The sequence below is a fragment of the Rhododendron vialii genome, chromosome 6a (genome assembly GCF_030253575.1).
Source record: "Rhododendron vialii isolate Sample 1 chromosome 6a, ASM3025357v1".
Lineage (NCBI taxonomy): Eukaryota > Viridiplantae > Streptophyta > Magnoliopsida > Ericales > Ericaceae > Rhododendron > Rhododendron vialii.
This window is the reverse complement of record NC_080562.1, coordinates 30,219,436-30,234,443: the sequence shown is the minus strand read 5'-3', so window position 1 is coordinate 30,234,443 and position 15,008 is coordinate 30,219,436. Positions and strand designations below refer to the sequence as shown.

General features: G+C 39.2%; 1 protein-coding gene across 5 annotated transcripts in view; it reads right to left on the bottom strand.

Moving 5' to 3' along the window:
* Positions 1-15,008, bottom strand: part of LOC131328846 (wax ester synthase/diacylglycerol acyltransferase 4-like) — a 56,134-nt gene that overhangs the window by 34,768 nt on the left and 6,358 nt on the right. Inside the window, exons 3-6 of one of the 5 annotated variants that reach the window (XM_058361799.1) lie at positions 13,027-13,419; positions 12,576-12,713; positions 5,674-5,860; positions 5,460-5,640 (exon numbers count right to left, since the gene is read on the bottom strand). The exons of 2 other annotated variants lie outside the window; for them this stretch is intronic. In XM_058361799.1, coding sequence (XP_058217782.1) covers positions 5,699-5,860; positions 12,576-12,713; positions 13,027-13,419 — 693 coding nt within the window. In that variant the 3' untranslated portion in view covers positions 5,460-5,640; positions 5,674-5,698. Of the gene's footprint in view, positions 1-5,459; positions 5,641-5,673; positions 5,861-12,575; positions 12,714-13,026; positions 13,420-15,008 lie in introns of those variants that run through there. 2 more of the 5 variants (XM_058361798.1, XM_058361797.1) reach the window with 2 other exon arrangements.

The window sequence follows — 15,008 nt, the reverse complement described above, 5'->3', positions numbered from 1 at the left end:
TTAGGACGGAGAGAATAAAAATTACTCCATCCGTCCTATTTTAAGTGTTCACATTTCTATTTTGAGATGCCCCAAAATAAGTGTTCATTTTCTAAAAATAACCATCAAGACGTGCCAAACTTTCAATTTTACCCCTAAAAAGTACCATTTCTCACCTAATTATTTGGCAGTTTTTGATATTCATGTCATTTTTAGAATTCGATTGACAATATCTTTCAATTTAATATATTTTCATGATTTTAAAATTTTTATATACTAAAGCTAATTGAGATCTATTAAACAAGATCCATATTACATAGTTTTTGAGATCCATATTGAAATATATAAGCAATTTAAATACATATAATTAACTTCACAATTTTTAAGTTTAATTTTGAAAATTAGAGAAAAAAAATTGACTTCTTAGAAATTAAGCTCAAATTCCCATAGAGGATAATTAAATTGGGACGAAGGGAGTAAAAGCTATAGCCAATTCCTTGAGAGGTCCGAATAGTAAACGGGACCAATAATTTTGGATGAAGGGAGTAATTTTAAAATATTTATTTATTACCGAAAACACCTAACAACTTGATTGTTACAAATTCTTTATCAAACTTATTCATCAGTGGAAACGCCCCTATGTACTTTTACATACACCAACTAATCGTCCAGGTGCTTTGATACACAGATACATACACAAATGCTTGACTAACCAACCAACTCCGAACTGGAATATTAAATAATCATGCTCTTTAGTCATGCCATGTAAGTATTCATCCCATGCAATTCAAACAGTTATGATTTCATCCTCATCTTAAAATAATCCCAGAACTACCTTTATATATATATATATATATATATATATATATATATATATATATATATATATATATATATATATATATATATATATATATATATATATATATATATATATATATATATATATATTAGTCTGTCTCCCGTAAGGACCACCTCATTTTAATAAAATGCGGACCTCCCTTTCTCGATTGAATTTCAATGATCCGAGCCGCTCAATGTGTTCAGAACGTGATTTTAAGGGTACCCGCGAGAAATCAGCAAAAAAAATGACCGGAAAGGGCTTCATCCGAGCAGTTTTTGTTTGTTTTTTATCAAACGGTTCAAACAAAAACTGCTCGGATGAAGCCCTTCCCGGTCATTGTTTTTGCCGATTTCTCGTGGGTGCCCTTAAAATCATGTTCTGAACACATTGAGCGGCTCGGATCATCGAAATTCGATCGAAAAATGGGAGAAATGAGGAGGTCCGCATTTTAACTAAAATAAGGACTCCCTCATTTGAGACTGACTGATATATATATATATATATATATATATAATTTGGGATGAAATCTTAAAGCTAGGATCTTAACCGTTATTAGAGATACCAATTTCAAAAATCAAATCTCGTAATTGACGTCATATCTTGTAATTAATGCAATTTGTTTGCCCTATAAACCAAATCCCGTAATTTCTGGCTGCTTGTGGAGAGAAGACGAGCGATGGAGTCTCGATCTCTATTTTCGATTCCGTTTTTTGCCCCAAATCTCGAACACCCACAACGGTGCCATCTCTTTTCTCCCTTCGAACACCCACGCGTCGGTCCTATCATCGGCGGGCCTCATGGACCATATTCTCCCCCCCCCCCCCCCCCCCCCCCCCCCACACTCTCTCTCCTTTCTCCATTGATAGAGATCCAGAAACATTGAAGGCGATGGGACGCCGACGACATCCACAGTAGATTGAAGAAAGGAACAGATCACAGCGAGCGGCGACGCATGAATTGGCTGCGATACTCGAAACGGCAGCGGTGGCAGGGGCATGGGAAAGATGCAATCCAATCACTATATGGTTTTGATAATACAAGCTTGAATCGTCATGGTTGATTTTCAAACGAATATCTCGCCAATTGATAACAACCTTCCCTCCCCCTTCCAAATTTGAAACGCCATTTCCATTTAATCCATTTTTGCACGAGATCATTGAAATGGCAGCTGTCATGGGATCAAAGCCCATCGCTGGTTCTTCAATAATAGCTTCAAGAGCTTTGAATAAATCCCCTTCTCCTCCCGTCGACCTCCTTTTGTCGCCCTCTGTGCCGACAAACGGTGCTCCATTGCCATTACCGTTCAACTTCGCCTCCGCCCGAATCGACGGGTTTAGAGATGATAAGTTTGGGATAAAGAATAATAGATTCAGGTAGAATCATATAATGTTTTGGTACTTGTTATATAATCAAGTAGAATTAGTTGGTTAAATCTGTCAATAACAGAGGAAGGAATAACAAACAAAAGTGTGCATTATACAGTTATAGCACTAGCATTTTCAGCCTCTTTATCTTCAAGTATTGTTAGGACCGGATGGGACACACGCACGCAGACTCACACAGTAATTTCAGAGAAAAACTCTCCGAGTATATATATTCACACAACGTATACACAAAGAAAAAAAACTCTCCGAGAACCACACGCCGGTCCCTCTCCAGGAGGCCACAGACCGGCCCCCCACGCTCGCCTCACCCCCTCTCTCTCTCTCACATTATGACACAACTTTCCTATGTTCTATACATGCATATATATAGACAAGGAAACCTAATACTCGTAAGGAAATAAAGTGGGGAGTGATCCTGTGCTTTGCGCACACCACCCCACTTGGGTGGAATTCCAAATGTGATGTTGTTAACAGAAACAGAATCATACAGAATGAAGCACAAGCAGTTTGGACTTGCAACAAGATCATGGGATTGGGATATAATGGAGATGAGGATGAAGTTATTGTTGGGAAAAATACGGCAATAACAGAAAATTCCAGAGAACAATTCCATTGATAATTCAAAGTTACAGAATACATAACAATAGACAGATTATGAAACGAGATACAAACAGATTGAATGAAAATCAAACCGAGTCCTGTGTGATACCACAGTCTCCTTAAGAAAGATTCGCCGCCTACCGTCGGTGTTGTAGGATCTTGTTCGGCGTCTTCCTCCCAGGGTTGGCTCGGCTATACCGCAAGCCGTCGGAACACCACCGTCGACCGCCTTGGCGAACTCACTACTGTCTGTCTCTCTCTCACACAAGAACGAATTTCAGAGCTGTTGAAGGGTGGATTTTCTGGTGCAGAATGAAGAGAGCACTGCCCCTTTTATACTGCTCAGGTGCCTTTGAAAACAGTCAGGAATTGAATACGGGAATTCAATTCCCAGCCTTGAATAGGGAGAATCAATACACGAAACTGCCGGAATGAATGGCAGGTGCAAATGCCTGCATTAACCTCTATTCATGGCCATTATTCTGTCAAGAAAACTGCTGGAGAAATTATCATTCATTAATTTTTTGAAATTTTCCAACAGTTATAAGTAAGATTGCAGATTTGGAAGCTCAAGATTTAGACAGAGATGTAACCAAAAAGAAAAAAGATTTAGACAGAGCTGAATGAAATGCAGGGCAACTCTAAGCTCTCAAACTGTACAACAGAGTGTTTCATGTCTGCACTTACAACACAATGAAGTGTATGACTTGAAATGTCAGAGGGTTAACCAAAAGGAGAAAAGAGGAAGAATAAAGAAGATCCTTAAAAGAGAGAAAGGTGGACATGGTCTTTTTTCAAGAAACCAAGCAAAGATCTGTTACCATGGATTTCATCAACTCAATTTGGTGGAATGACAGCTGTGAATTTTTGGAAGTTGATGCATTTGAAACTGCAAGTGGCCTTTTTTGCATTTGGAATCCAAATGTCTTCTGTTGGAAGGAAATTGGGGGCTCCAGAAACTTCAAAGTTCTTTGGTCACTGTGGAAAATGAGGAATGAACACATCTTTCAGAATAATGAGTCTCTGATTGTGGTACCTTTGTTCTGGGGTTTTTTGTTGGGGTCCTTGGTTTTTTGGGTGATTGGTTTTGATGTTTTCCCGGTGATTGGGTGGCTGTCGTGTGGTGTTTTGATCGAGTCTGTCCTGGGTTTTCTTTTGCTGGGAGGTGGTGTCTTGGTTTGAGTCTTGTTAATTTGGTGGTGTCTACACTAGGTTTGCGTCTTGTTTTGGAGGGTTTTGGGTCTGTCATTTGGGTCTTTTGTGGCTCTTGTGTCTTTCTTTTGTGCTCCTTGTTTTTTTGGGTGATCGGTTTTGATGTTTTCCTGGTGATTGGGTGGCTGTCGTGTGGTGTTTTGAGTCTGTACTGGGTTTTCTTTTGCTAGGAGGTGGTGTCTTGGTTTGAGTCTTGTTTGGTGGTGTCTCTAGGTTTGCTTCTTGTTTGGGGGGTTTTGGGTCTGTCCTTTGAGTCTTTTGTGGCTCTTGTGTCTTTCTTTTGTGCTCCTTGAGGTGTTCTTACTTGCATGTTCATTTTCTACAATCATCTTGAGCTAGCTGCTTACACTTCTGTTCTCATACTGGAGCTGCTGGCACTACTAGACTATGTTCTTACCTTTCATTTTAGAACTTCATTATACCAGTGCTTGGTTGTCTGCTGCTGCCGAGGTTTCAATTGTTGGTTGCCTTCATTATACCACCAGTGCTTGGAATGCATGGACTTGGAATGCCTAATCCTTTACCAGTGCTTGAAGATTGTTTTAATACTTCAATTCAAAAGGGGAGTGGTTCTTAGTATATTGTATATTTGGATGGACATATGTTTAATTTATATCTTGTTGGTGTAATTTGAGGGTACTATACATTGCTTGCATGTAATGGGGATATCTTGAAATACATTTAGAAATTAATTTCTGTCAAATATATATATGGAGAGTGGTGCTGTGAAATAACCACAAAATATTGGCAGGTCAAAATTTTCATCATCTTTGATATTCTTATAATTCGTCACACTGTTTGAGTTAACAAGCTAGAAAACCCTAACGATTATTTCCTCTAAAATGTGCTTCATCATCTTTTGATATTCTATAGTTAGTCTTACCGTTTGGGTTTACAAGAAGCTTAACTATTATTTCCAACATAAAAGGATAAACAGATATACACTATCATCATAATTATCTCGTGAAGTGATTTTGTTTACAGATACACAGTACCACCGCGATCGAGAAAGGATCTTGTCATGTAACGATCCTTATAGTTAATGTGATCCCAAATATTTGACTAACTTTATTTTTTGCATAGATGCATGATAAACACATGATCAGACCTCTAAAATGACCGATCTGATCTCCATATGGAACAATAATGGATACTTTTTCCTGTTACATGAGGAACGACATGAGATAATCTTCACATGAGATGATCTTAACTCCCCCACCTGATCACCGTAGCATTTCCAAATTAAACGTCATCAGGAGTACTATTTGGTTAGAATGCCATGCCCGATTTCATTGTCTCGGGTGCGCCTTCCATCTCAAACTTTATTAAATTATTCTACCATAGAATTTTAATTGCCTAAATACATCAGTAATAGTAATAGCTACGGAGTATTACGTTCCCAAAAAAAAAAATCATTTACAACAATTTGGCTATCGAAATTTGTTAACCTCATTTGCATTAATTAAACTTCAAGTGAAAATTAATCACTCATAAAAAAGAAAAACATAATTGTTTTTGAGTAAATGATACAGTTTGAAGCAATTTTTACCTCGTATGAGCTTTTAACGCTATTTTCACTTATAGTTCTCTCTCTCTCTCTCTCTCTCTCTCTCTCTCTCTCTCTCTCTCTCTCTCTCTCTCTCTCTCTCGCACCACAAGTTTCATTGCATCAAACTTCTTATGTATTTGATGGTGGGGTATTGTCGACGGTGGCTTTAAATATCATGTCGAAGGCATTCTCTATGCATGAATTTAATTTTGGTGGATCTATGAAGCCTTTTTCCATTCGGATGGTGATCCTCAGCTTGCCCACATAGCTCATGATCGTTATTGCTAGACTCTGCAATATCATCAATCATCAACACCATGTTAGTTTTGCTAAATGTATAACAAAGTATTAAGCTACATTGGAGGTTGGTTTAGGGAAATGAAAATATATTATTTTCATTTTAACAGCGAAAAAGCGACCATAGTATTAATCCAACCGAAATTGAGTTACAAAAGCATACGAGATACAACAATAAAAGGGCTAGAGCATACGGCATCACAACAAAAAATTAGCATCCAAATATATTAATCTTATGGCCACCGCCTATTATATATTCAAATGGCACTGCTGACTATTTGAAGTGCTTGCCATGAGGGCTTGCTTAAGAAGTTCACCAGCCATTGCTCTTCAGAGCCGGCGGAATGTGGAAGGAAGGGACATATATAAATAGGCCAACTAAAGTTGGGTCATGTTGACTCTACTCATACTTTGACTAATGCTTCCGTTATTCAGAAAATGCCATATCAACGTGCTAAATTGGTCATGATGATGTTAATCAATGTACTTCCTATTGATTGAAGAAAAAGAAAACTTAATTTTCCCTAAAATTTGGGGAGGGCTTCAATGTACATCTTAGTTGGGTATGTACAATGCTGTAGGCACCACTTGAATGTGTAGTATATATTACATAAAAATTCATACTATTTTCGTATAAAAGTTTCTTATAGTAGCATTGAAATTCATGACATTTGTTTTAAAATCATAACCTCAAGACGAAAACTCTTATTATGCGAACATTTGAGGACTCAAATTTATCGTTATGAGTTTCTATGAAAATACTACGAATATTTATACTCACAATATGAATTCAAAACTCTTACCCGGAATAGTATGAATTCATGTGATTTAAGGGAATGCATATCGCGCACATCAAAGTAGATGTATGTATTGGAGTATTTCCCTAAACTTTTGGTTGATTCACCAACTTTATGGTGGTGCCAACCCCTCAAACCAACTCAATCATCTATAGCGTTAACTCGAACATCGGAAGTACGATGACAACTTCAATACTATAGACATATGTATGTTGAAATAAACAGTAAGCTTGATTGGGTTTGTGGAATTGGCAGCCTTTGTGGACTTTGTGGAATGGATGAGGCTCAGCCGAATTCGTGGAATTGGCAGCCCACGCTTGAAGACTTGGCTCAGCCGAATTCGTGGAATTGGCAGCCCACGCTTGAAGACTTGGAAGCCTCGCATGGCTATGAACAATTGTATGAGTTCCTCTATAAAATACAGGTTGTATTGAGAGAAAAAAATGTGAGTGGAGTAAGAGAATAAGAGAGTTACAGAGAGAGAAATTCCTCCTCTTTGTATGTTATTTTCAGATTGAATGAGTTCAATATATGTGAGTGTGTTTGTGCAATTCTCTTGTGAGTTTCATACATTATAAGTGTGTGATCAATACTCCTCCACCCAACAAAGTGGTATCAGAGCTCTTAGGCTAATCCCGGAAAAAAAAAATCTCTCTCACAAAACATACCTTCGCCCTGCTATTTTTCAAACAGACTCAAAATCAATTTTTTTTGGTGCTGCCCAGATTTTTGAGTGCGCCGAAAAAAAAAGAACCATCTGTTTTTTCCACCAGAAAAACAGAAGTGATCGACACTCAGTTTTTCGATTCCATAAACTGAATCGTCTCACGCCGACGAGTTCAGTCCCGGCAAGATCGAAGCCGTCCGACTGGAGGTGAAAGCGCAGCTATTCATCTTCCACAAGTCTGGTGAACCAAGCCGAATCATTGAGACGAAGCCGGAGTGGTCACACCCGAAGCCAGACGGACAGTGTGTCTCTGTAGTTCCAGATTGAAGAAGCAATTTTTTCTTCTTTGGTTCCATCGTCAAAATCAAAGAAGAAAGGAGCAGGTGTCTTTGTTTTTTTTAAAAAAACAAAAGATTACATTTAATTTCACCACCAGACAAGTTGTCTGATCTCATTACTCCTACCGAGCTACTTTCCATAAAAGCTGGTCCACCGAAGGTTCAATTGCAGTCTAACTCCTGTACTTTTGAAGTTATCTAGTCAAAGTTCAAAAGTTGCAAAGATTTCACTTTGACCCCAGTAAACTAGATTCCATCATTTCTAGTTTCGATGGCTAATGGAACATCCCAAGCTGTTATTCCAAAGCTCACCAAGGATAATTATGATAATTGGTCTATCCAAATGAGAGCACTGCTGGGTGCTCAAGATGTTATGGAGATGGTAGAAGAAGGTTACGATGAACCCGCCTCAAAAGAAGCTGAAACAGCTTTAAAGGAGGAACAGAAGACCACACTTCGTGCCGAGCGAAAGAAGGATTGCAAAGCCAAGTCCATCATCTATCAAGGACTTGACGAAGCCACATTCGAGATCATCGCTTCCGCCAAAACTTCCAAAGAAATTTGGGAGAAGCTGCAGAAGACCTACAGAGGTGCTGACAAAGTAAAGAGGATTCGCCTTCAAACACTACGAGGTGAATTCGAGTCTTTACGAATGAAATCCTCAGAATCTATTTCTGAGTATTATGCTCGAATTATGGTGGTTTCAAATCAAATGAGGAGAAATGGCGAAACTCTCACCGACACGAGAGTTATAGAAAAGATCTTGCGATCTTTGGATCGCAGATTCGACTTCATCGTTGTTACGTTAGAAGAACTTAAAGACGTTTCAACCATGTCTATTGAAGAGCTCGTGGGTTCGCTGCAAGCCCACGAACAGAAGTTGCACAGAGACGATGATAGAGCCCCGGAACAAGCTCTACAAATGAAGTTATCCCTCAATGAAGGAAGGTACGAGCAAGGGGGGACATCTCAGAGGGGACGAGGCTATGGTTCCCATGGAAGAGGCTCTAGAAATTCAAATTCCAGAGGCAGAGGTGGCAGAGGATTCTCCAGAGGAGGGAATCAAAATCATGCTCCAAGAGGAGGTGGTCGAGGACAACAAAATTATGCTCCAAGAGGAGGTGGACGAGGACAACAAGGTCATAATCCACGAGGAGTAGGACAAGGCAGAAGAGGCAGTTACAACAATCGTTCGAACGTTGACAAAAGTAACGTTCAGTGTTACAATTGCGAAAAGTATGGCCACTATAGCAACGAGTGCCGGGGAAGATCAGCATCAGATCAAGTTGGCGAAATAGCCAACTATGCAGACAAGGAGCCATCAGGAGGAGATTCAATGAGTCTCATGGCACACAGCCCAATCGAGCAGGATCAAGGTACATGGTTTCTTGATTCTGGAGCCAGTAATCATATGACTGGCTCAAGGCAGCTTTTTACTGAACTTGATGAAAAGGTTCAGGGAGATATTTCTTTTGGTGACCTCTCTAAAGTACCAGTTCGAGGGAGAGGTGATATTATAATCAAAAGGAAGAATGGAGATCATGCATTCATCTCTAACGTCTACTATGTTCCAGACATGAAGACTAATATTCTTAGTCTTGGACAATTCCTTGAGAAAGGCTATCAAATTAGCCTGAAGGATATGCAGCTGACGGTTGCGGATGCTCGAGGGAAGCTGATAACTCGAGTAATGATGGCGAAGAACAGGATGTTTCCGCTAACTGTTCTTCATGACACGCCAAAGTGCCTCAATGCCATTATCAATGACAAAGATTGGATATGGCATCTCAGATATGGGCACCTCAACTTTGAAAGCTTGAAGCTGTTGGCAAATAGGAAGATGGTTAAGGGCTTACCTCATATTCAACATCCAAATGAGGTATGCGAAAGCTGCATTCTTGGCAAACAACACCGCAATAACTTTGGAAAGCAAGTTGATTGGAAAGCATCTATGCCTCTCGAGCTAGTACACACAGATGTTTGTGGTCCATTAAAGCCAATCTCAAATGGTCAGAACAGATACTTCCTCACGTTTATCGACGACTATAGCAGAAAGACGTGGGTATACTTTCTGAAATTGAAGTCAGAAGTATTTGAACAGTTCAAAGAGTTCAAAGCTCTTGTTGAGAAAGGAAGCGGCTACCACATTAAGACATTGCGGTCAGACCAAGGAGGAGAGTACACTGGAGATCAATTTGAGGGATTCCTTAGGCAACAAGGAATCAGACACCAGTGCACACCTGCCTATACTCCTCAACTAAACGGTGTAGCTGAAAGGAAGAATCGCACCATTCTCAACATGGCTAGAAGCATGTTGAAAGATAAAGACATGCCCAAGAGATTTTGGGCCGAAGCAGTTCAGTGTGCAGTTTATCTACTGAACAGGTGTCCTACGAAGAATGTGCAGTCGAAGACACCACAAGAAGCATGGTCCACTCACAAGCCAGGTGTGGGTCATCTCAGAGTGTTTGGTTGTATTGCCTATGCTAAAGTTCCGGAGGCTAACAGAACCAAACTCGAAGACAAAGGAGTTAAGTGTATCCTTGTTGGATATGGTGACAGAACGATGGGATACAGGTTGTATAATCCCATCACTCAGAAAGTGATTTTCAGCAGAGATGTCATTTTCGAGGAAAATGAATCCTGGAGCTGGGGTCAAATAGAAGCTACCAAGAATATGGAGCTAACACTTGAAGATGAAGAACAGGTACAAACCAGAGATGTACCTGGTAGACCAGAAGATCAACCAGCATCTTCCCGTGGTTTCTCTTCACCACAACAAGGTGAACCATCCTCACCAGTTGAACGAGAAATTTCAGACATGAGGCCCAGAGGAATTCGGAACTTGAATGATCTGTATCAGAATACAGATCAGATGGATGCAGATTTTACCATGTTCTGTCTGCAAATCAGTTGTGATCCAGTTAGTTTCGAGGAAGCTACCCAAGAAGGAAAATGGAGGAAGGCTATGGATGAAGAGATTCAGTCCATAGAGAAGAACAAGACTTGGGAGCTAACCTGCCTCCCAAAAGGTCACAAGGCAATTGGAGTAAAGTGGATCTACAAAGCTAAGAAGAACGCTCAAGGAGAGGTTCAGAGATACAAGGCAAGGCTTGTAGCAAAAGGATACAAACAAAGAGAAGGCATCGACTATGGCGAAGTATTCGCCCCTGTTGCCAGGATGGAGACAATCAGGCTAATAATCTCATTAGCTGCTCAGAAAAGATGGAAGATCTACCAGTTGGATGTCAAGACAGCATTCCTGAATGGCCTTCTAGAAGAAGAAATCTATATTGAGCAGCCATTTGGATATGTGAAGAAAGGTCATGAAGACAAAGTGTACAAATTGACGAAGGCACTATACGGGCTGAAGCAAGCGCCTCGTGCATGGAATACCAGAATTGATAAGTACTTCCAAGAGAATGGATTCGAGAAGTGCCCTTACGAACATGCACTCTATATGAAGAAGGAGACTGATGGAAGCCAGTTGTATGCATGCCTCTATGTTGATGACTTGATTTTTACAGGCAACAATCCAGCCATGTTTGAAGCATTCAAGAAGACGATGTTTCAAGAGTTCGAAATGACGGACATCGGACTTATGGCTCACTTCCTAGGCATTGAAGTGACGCAAAGTGACGAAGGAATTTTTATCTCCCAAAGCAGGTATGCCATGGAGATACTGAAGAAGTACGGGATGGAGACATGCAATCCTGTGACGACTCCAGTCTACAGTGGACTGGAACTGAAGAAAAGTGATACTGGGAATGTTGATCCAACCTATTTCAAAAGCTTGGTTGGAAGTCTGCGATATCTAACCTGTACTAGGCCAGACATACTCTATGGTGTTGGGCTAGTCAGTCGATACATGGAGACGCCAGATCAATTACACTTGTTCGCAGCAAAGCGGATTCTCCGCTACATCAAAGGAACTCATAATGACGGACTATTCTATCAGTCAGGCGGTGACCTGAATCTTTCCGGCTATTCAGATAGCGATTGGGGAAGAGACTTGGATGAAAGGAAGAGCACAACAGGGTTCGTTTTCTTCATTGGAGATACTGCCTTCACTTGGACATCCAAGAAGCAAGCGATTGTGACATTGTCATCTTGTGAAGCTGAGTATGTTGCCGCTAACTCAGCTGTCTGTCATGCTATATGGTTAAGGAATGTGCTGAAGCACTTGGGCTTTCTGCAAAAATTGCCCACAGAGATCTATGTCGACAACCGCTCTGCAGTTGCGCTTGCAAAGAACCCGACTCATCATGAAAGAAGCAAGCACATCGATACCCGCTACCACTTCATCAGAGAGCATGTAAAAGCAAAGGAAGTGGAGTTAGTTTCTTGCAGGACATATGATCAAGCAGCAGATATCTTTACGAAGCCCCTCAAACATGAAGCTTTCGTCAAAATGAAGACAATGCTTGGAATGAAGAATCTCTGAGAATCAAGCTTAAGGGGGGATGTTGAAATAAACAGTAAGCTTGATTGGGTTTGTGGAATTGGCAGCCTTTGTGGACTTTGTGGAATGGATGAGGCTCAGCCGAATTCGTGGAATTGGCAGCCCACGCTTGAAGACTTGGCTCAGCCGAATTCGTGGAATTGGCAGCCCACGCTTGAAGACTTGGAAGCCTCGCATGGCTATGAACAATTGTATGAGTTCCTCTATAAAATACAGGTTGTATTGAGAGAAAAAAATGTGAGTGGAGTAAGAGAATAAGAGAGTTACAGAGAGAGAAATTCCTCCTCTTTGTATGTTATTTTCAGATTGAATGAGTTCAATATATGTGAGTGTGTTTGTGCAATTCTCTTGTGAGTTTCATACATTATAAGTGTGTGATCAATACTCCTCCACCCAACAATGTACACATACATAAAACAGAAGAAAACTATACTGATTAGTGTACCTCTGGACCGCCGACCAGTGTGAAGTACAATCCCTTAACAGGATGATTTGCCAAAGCCATTTGCTCAACTGGCCCAATCAAATTCGACATTGCTATGCTCGAGCTATTCAACGTGTTGTAAACGTATTGAGCTGCTACCTGAAATATCAATTTCCTGATACTTTATAATTCCTCTGTTCTGATAGAATAACCTATTTATAGAAACAAAAATTCTAACCAAACGACATGGTCAATTTTTGTCATTTCATTGCAAATGAGAACAATCGATCTATTCCCAAGGGCAACAAAAAAATCTTCTAGTATCGAGGAAAATTCTTTTTTTTTTTAATAGCAAATTTTTTTATTGAACTCAACAAAGGGTACATCATTTGAATATATATAGGAAGATTCTATTTTGATAGGAAAAATTCTATTTGAAATGAAAAATAAAATCATCTAAATGTATGCATACCTCAGGTCCTCTAAACTTCCTGAGAATCTCTAGCATCCTACCGGTGAGATAAACGGCCGCCGAGTTTCTTTTCCTCTTGATCATCCTATGTGCTTTCTTCACAAATCTGATTGGGTTTGAGTTAGTCTGATCATCGTTCTCGCTATGCTTCAGTTTAGGGATGGTGATATGCAAGAAGGTGAACTGGTTCCCCCATGGCATCTCGGAATTGGGCTTCACCATCTCTCCAATTGTCTTGTACCCACCAATGGCTCTGGTGTTGAGCACCACTAGTGCAGTGGCATTTGCATTTGCATTCCCCTGCTGCTGCTCATCATCGTGGCTTGATGATGATGCTTGCATGTATAATCGAGTCCCCAAGAAGATTACTCCCACAATCACGTCGTTTATCGTCTGTAATTAGAGATATAACGATAACATTTCATGTGTACTCCCCATGTGAAAAGAGAAATGAGACAGCATGATCGAAAATATGAAGGTTGGTTTGGTCATTTTTCTAGTACCACATACAGTGGCGGAGCCACTTGAGAATGAGTGGGGGCACGCGCCCCCACTGAATACTCTTTTTTTTTTTTTTTTCAGATTTTATATTTTTTCCTTCTAATTGGCTTCTTAAATTGTTCTTTGTTTAATCACTTTAATACATTTTGTATATATTTCATTCTCAACTTTTTGTTTCCAATATTACAACAATTCCACCACACTTGCGAAGTGAGATGTTTAATGAATAACAAGAGAGCCACCACTCACTATTTGAAACTCCTCAATACATAATGTCCAAATTTGTAAGTGGCTAAACCATGGGTTATATGGATTATGCTTCATTAATTATTCACAATTTTGAAAATAATCTTGTCTTTATCGATAGAACTCACAACGCGTGACGAAATTAGAGGTTTAAGCATAAAATTTGAAAAGAAAAGCACATTTTTTCTGATTGGATCAAGATTGCTGAATATTAACATTTTAGTTATTGTATCTAACTGCTAGTATTAGACTTGGTCCGTTAAGACAATTTAAACAATTGATTTGTTTTGATAGTTTATGAAATTACTACCTTCCTTAGTAAATGTCTTAGCTTTTTTTTTTTATAATTATTTTTAGCACACAAGCATTCTTTTATTATTTTGGTGTCACTAATTATAATTTTTTTTTGAAGTGTGTTTAAAAAGTGCCCCCACTGTCGTTAATTCTTGGCTACGCCACTGACCACATACATTTACACATCCAAACACACACCCAGACTCACATTCGTGGTGGGTTCCACACACACTAACACCTCAAGTGTGTGTGGGACCCACCACTCATGTGAGCGTGGGTGTGTGTTTGGGTGTGTAAGTGTATGTGGTGCTAGCAAGGTTGTTTACCGAGGGTGGAATTAGCGCTATTTGTGAAAATATTGCGGGATTTAAATGTGAAAATGTTTAATGGATTTATATGTATGGATGTGTACATAAATCCATTTTGACATATCTTGTTTTTCTGAAATATATTTTCAAAGAAAATAATAAGAACCAATATCTGGAAAGCAATTGGGATAAACAAAAAATAGTGATATACATGGAAATAAATCTCAAACTTCTTTGAATCTGAAAGCAATTAGGCTGCGTTCTTATGAACTTAACTTAAATATGAGAGTTTTGTCCTTATTTGAATTTTTTTTTACATTTATTAGTTTTGCGTCAAACTTTTGTGAGTTATTGATTCGTCTCGATGAGAGGAATCGGAATAGTAAATTTTTTTTACGTTTACCTAAGTATTTTGAGAAATAACAACTTTTTAGCCAAAAAAAAAAAAAGGTCACTTTTTTTGCTAAAAAATGGTTAGTTTTCAAAATACTTAGGTAAAAATAAAAAAAAATTATTTTTTTGATTCCTCTCATAAAGACAAATCAACAACCCATAAAAATTTGAAGCAAAACTAAAAAATGTAAAAAAAATTTAAACAATGACAAAATTCTTAGATGTAAGTTGAGTTCATAA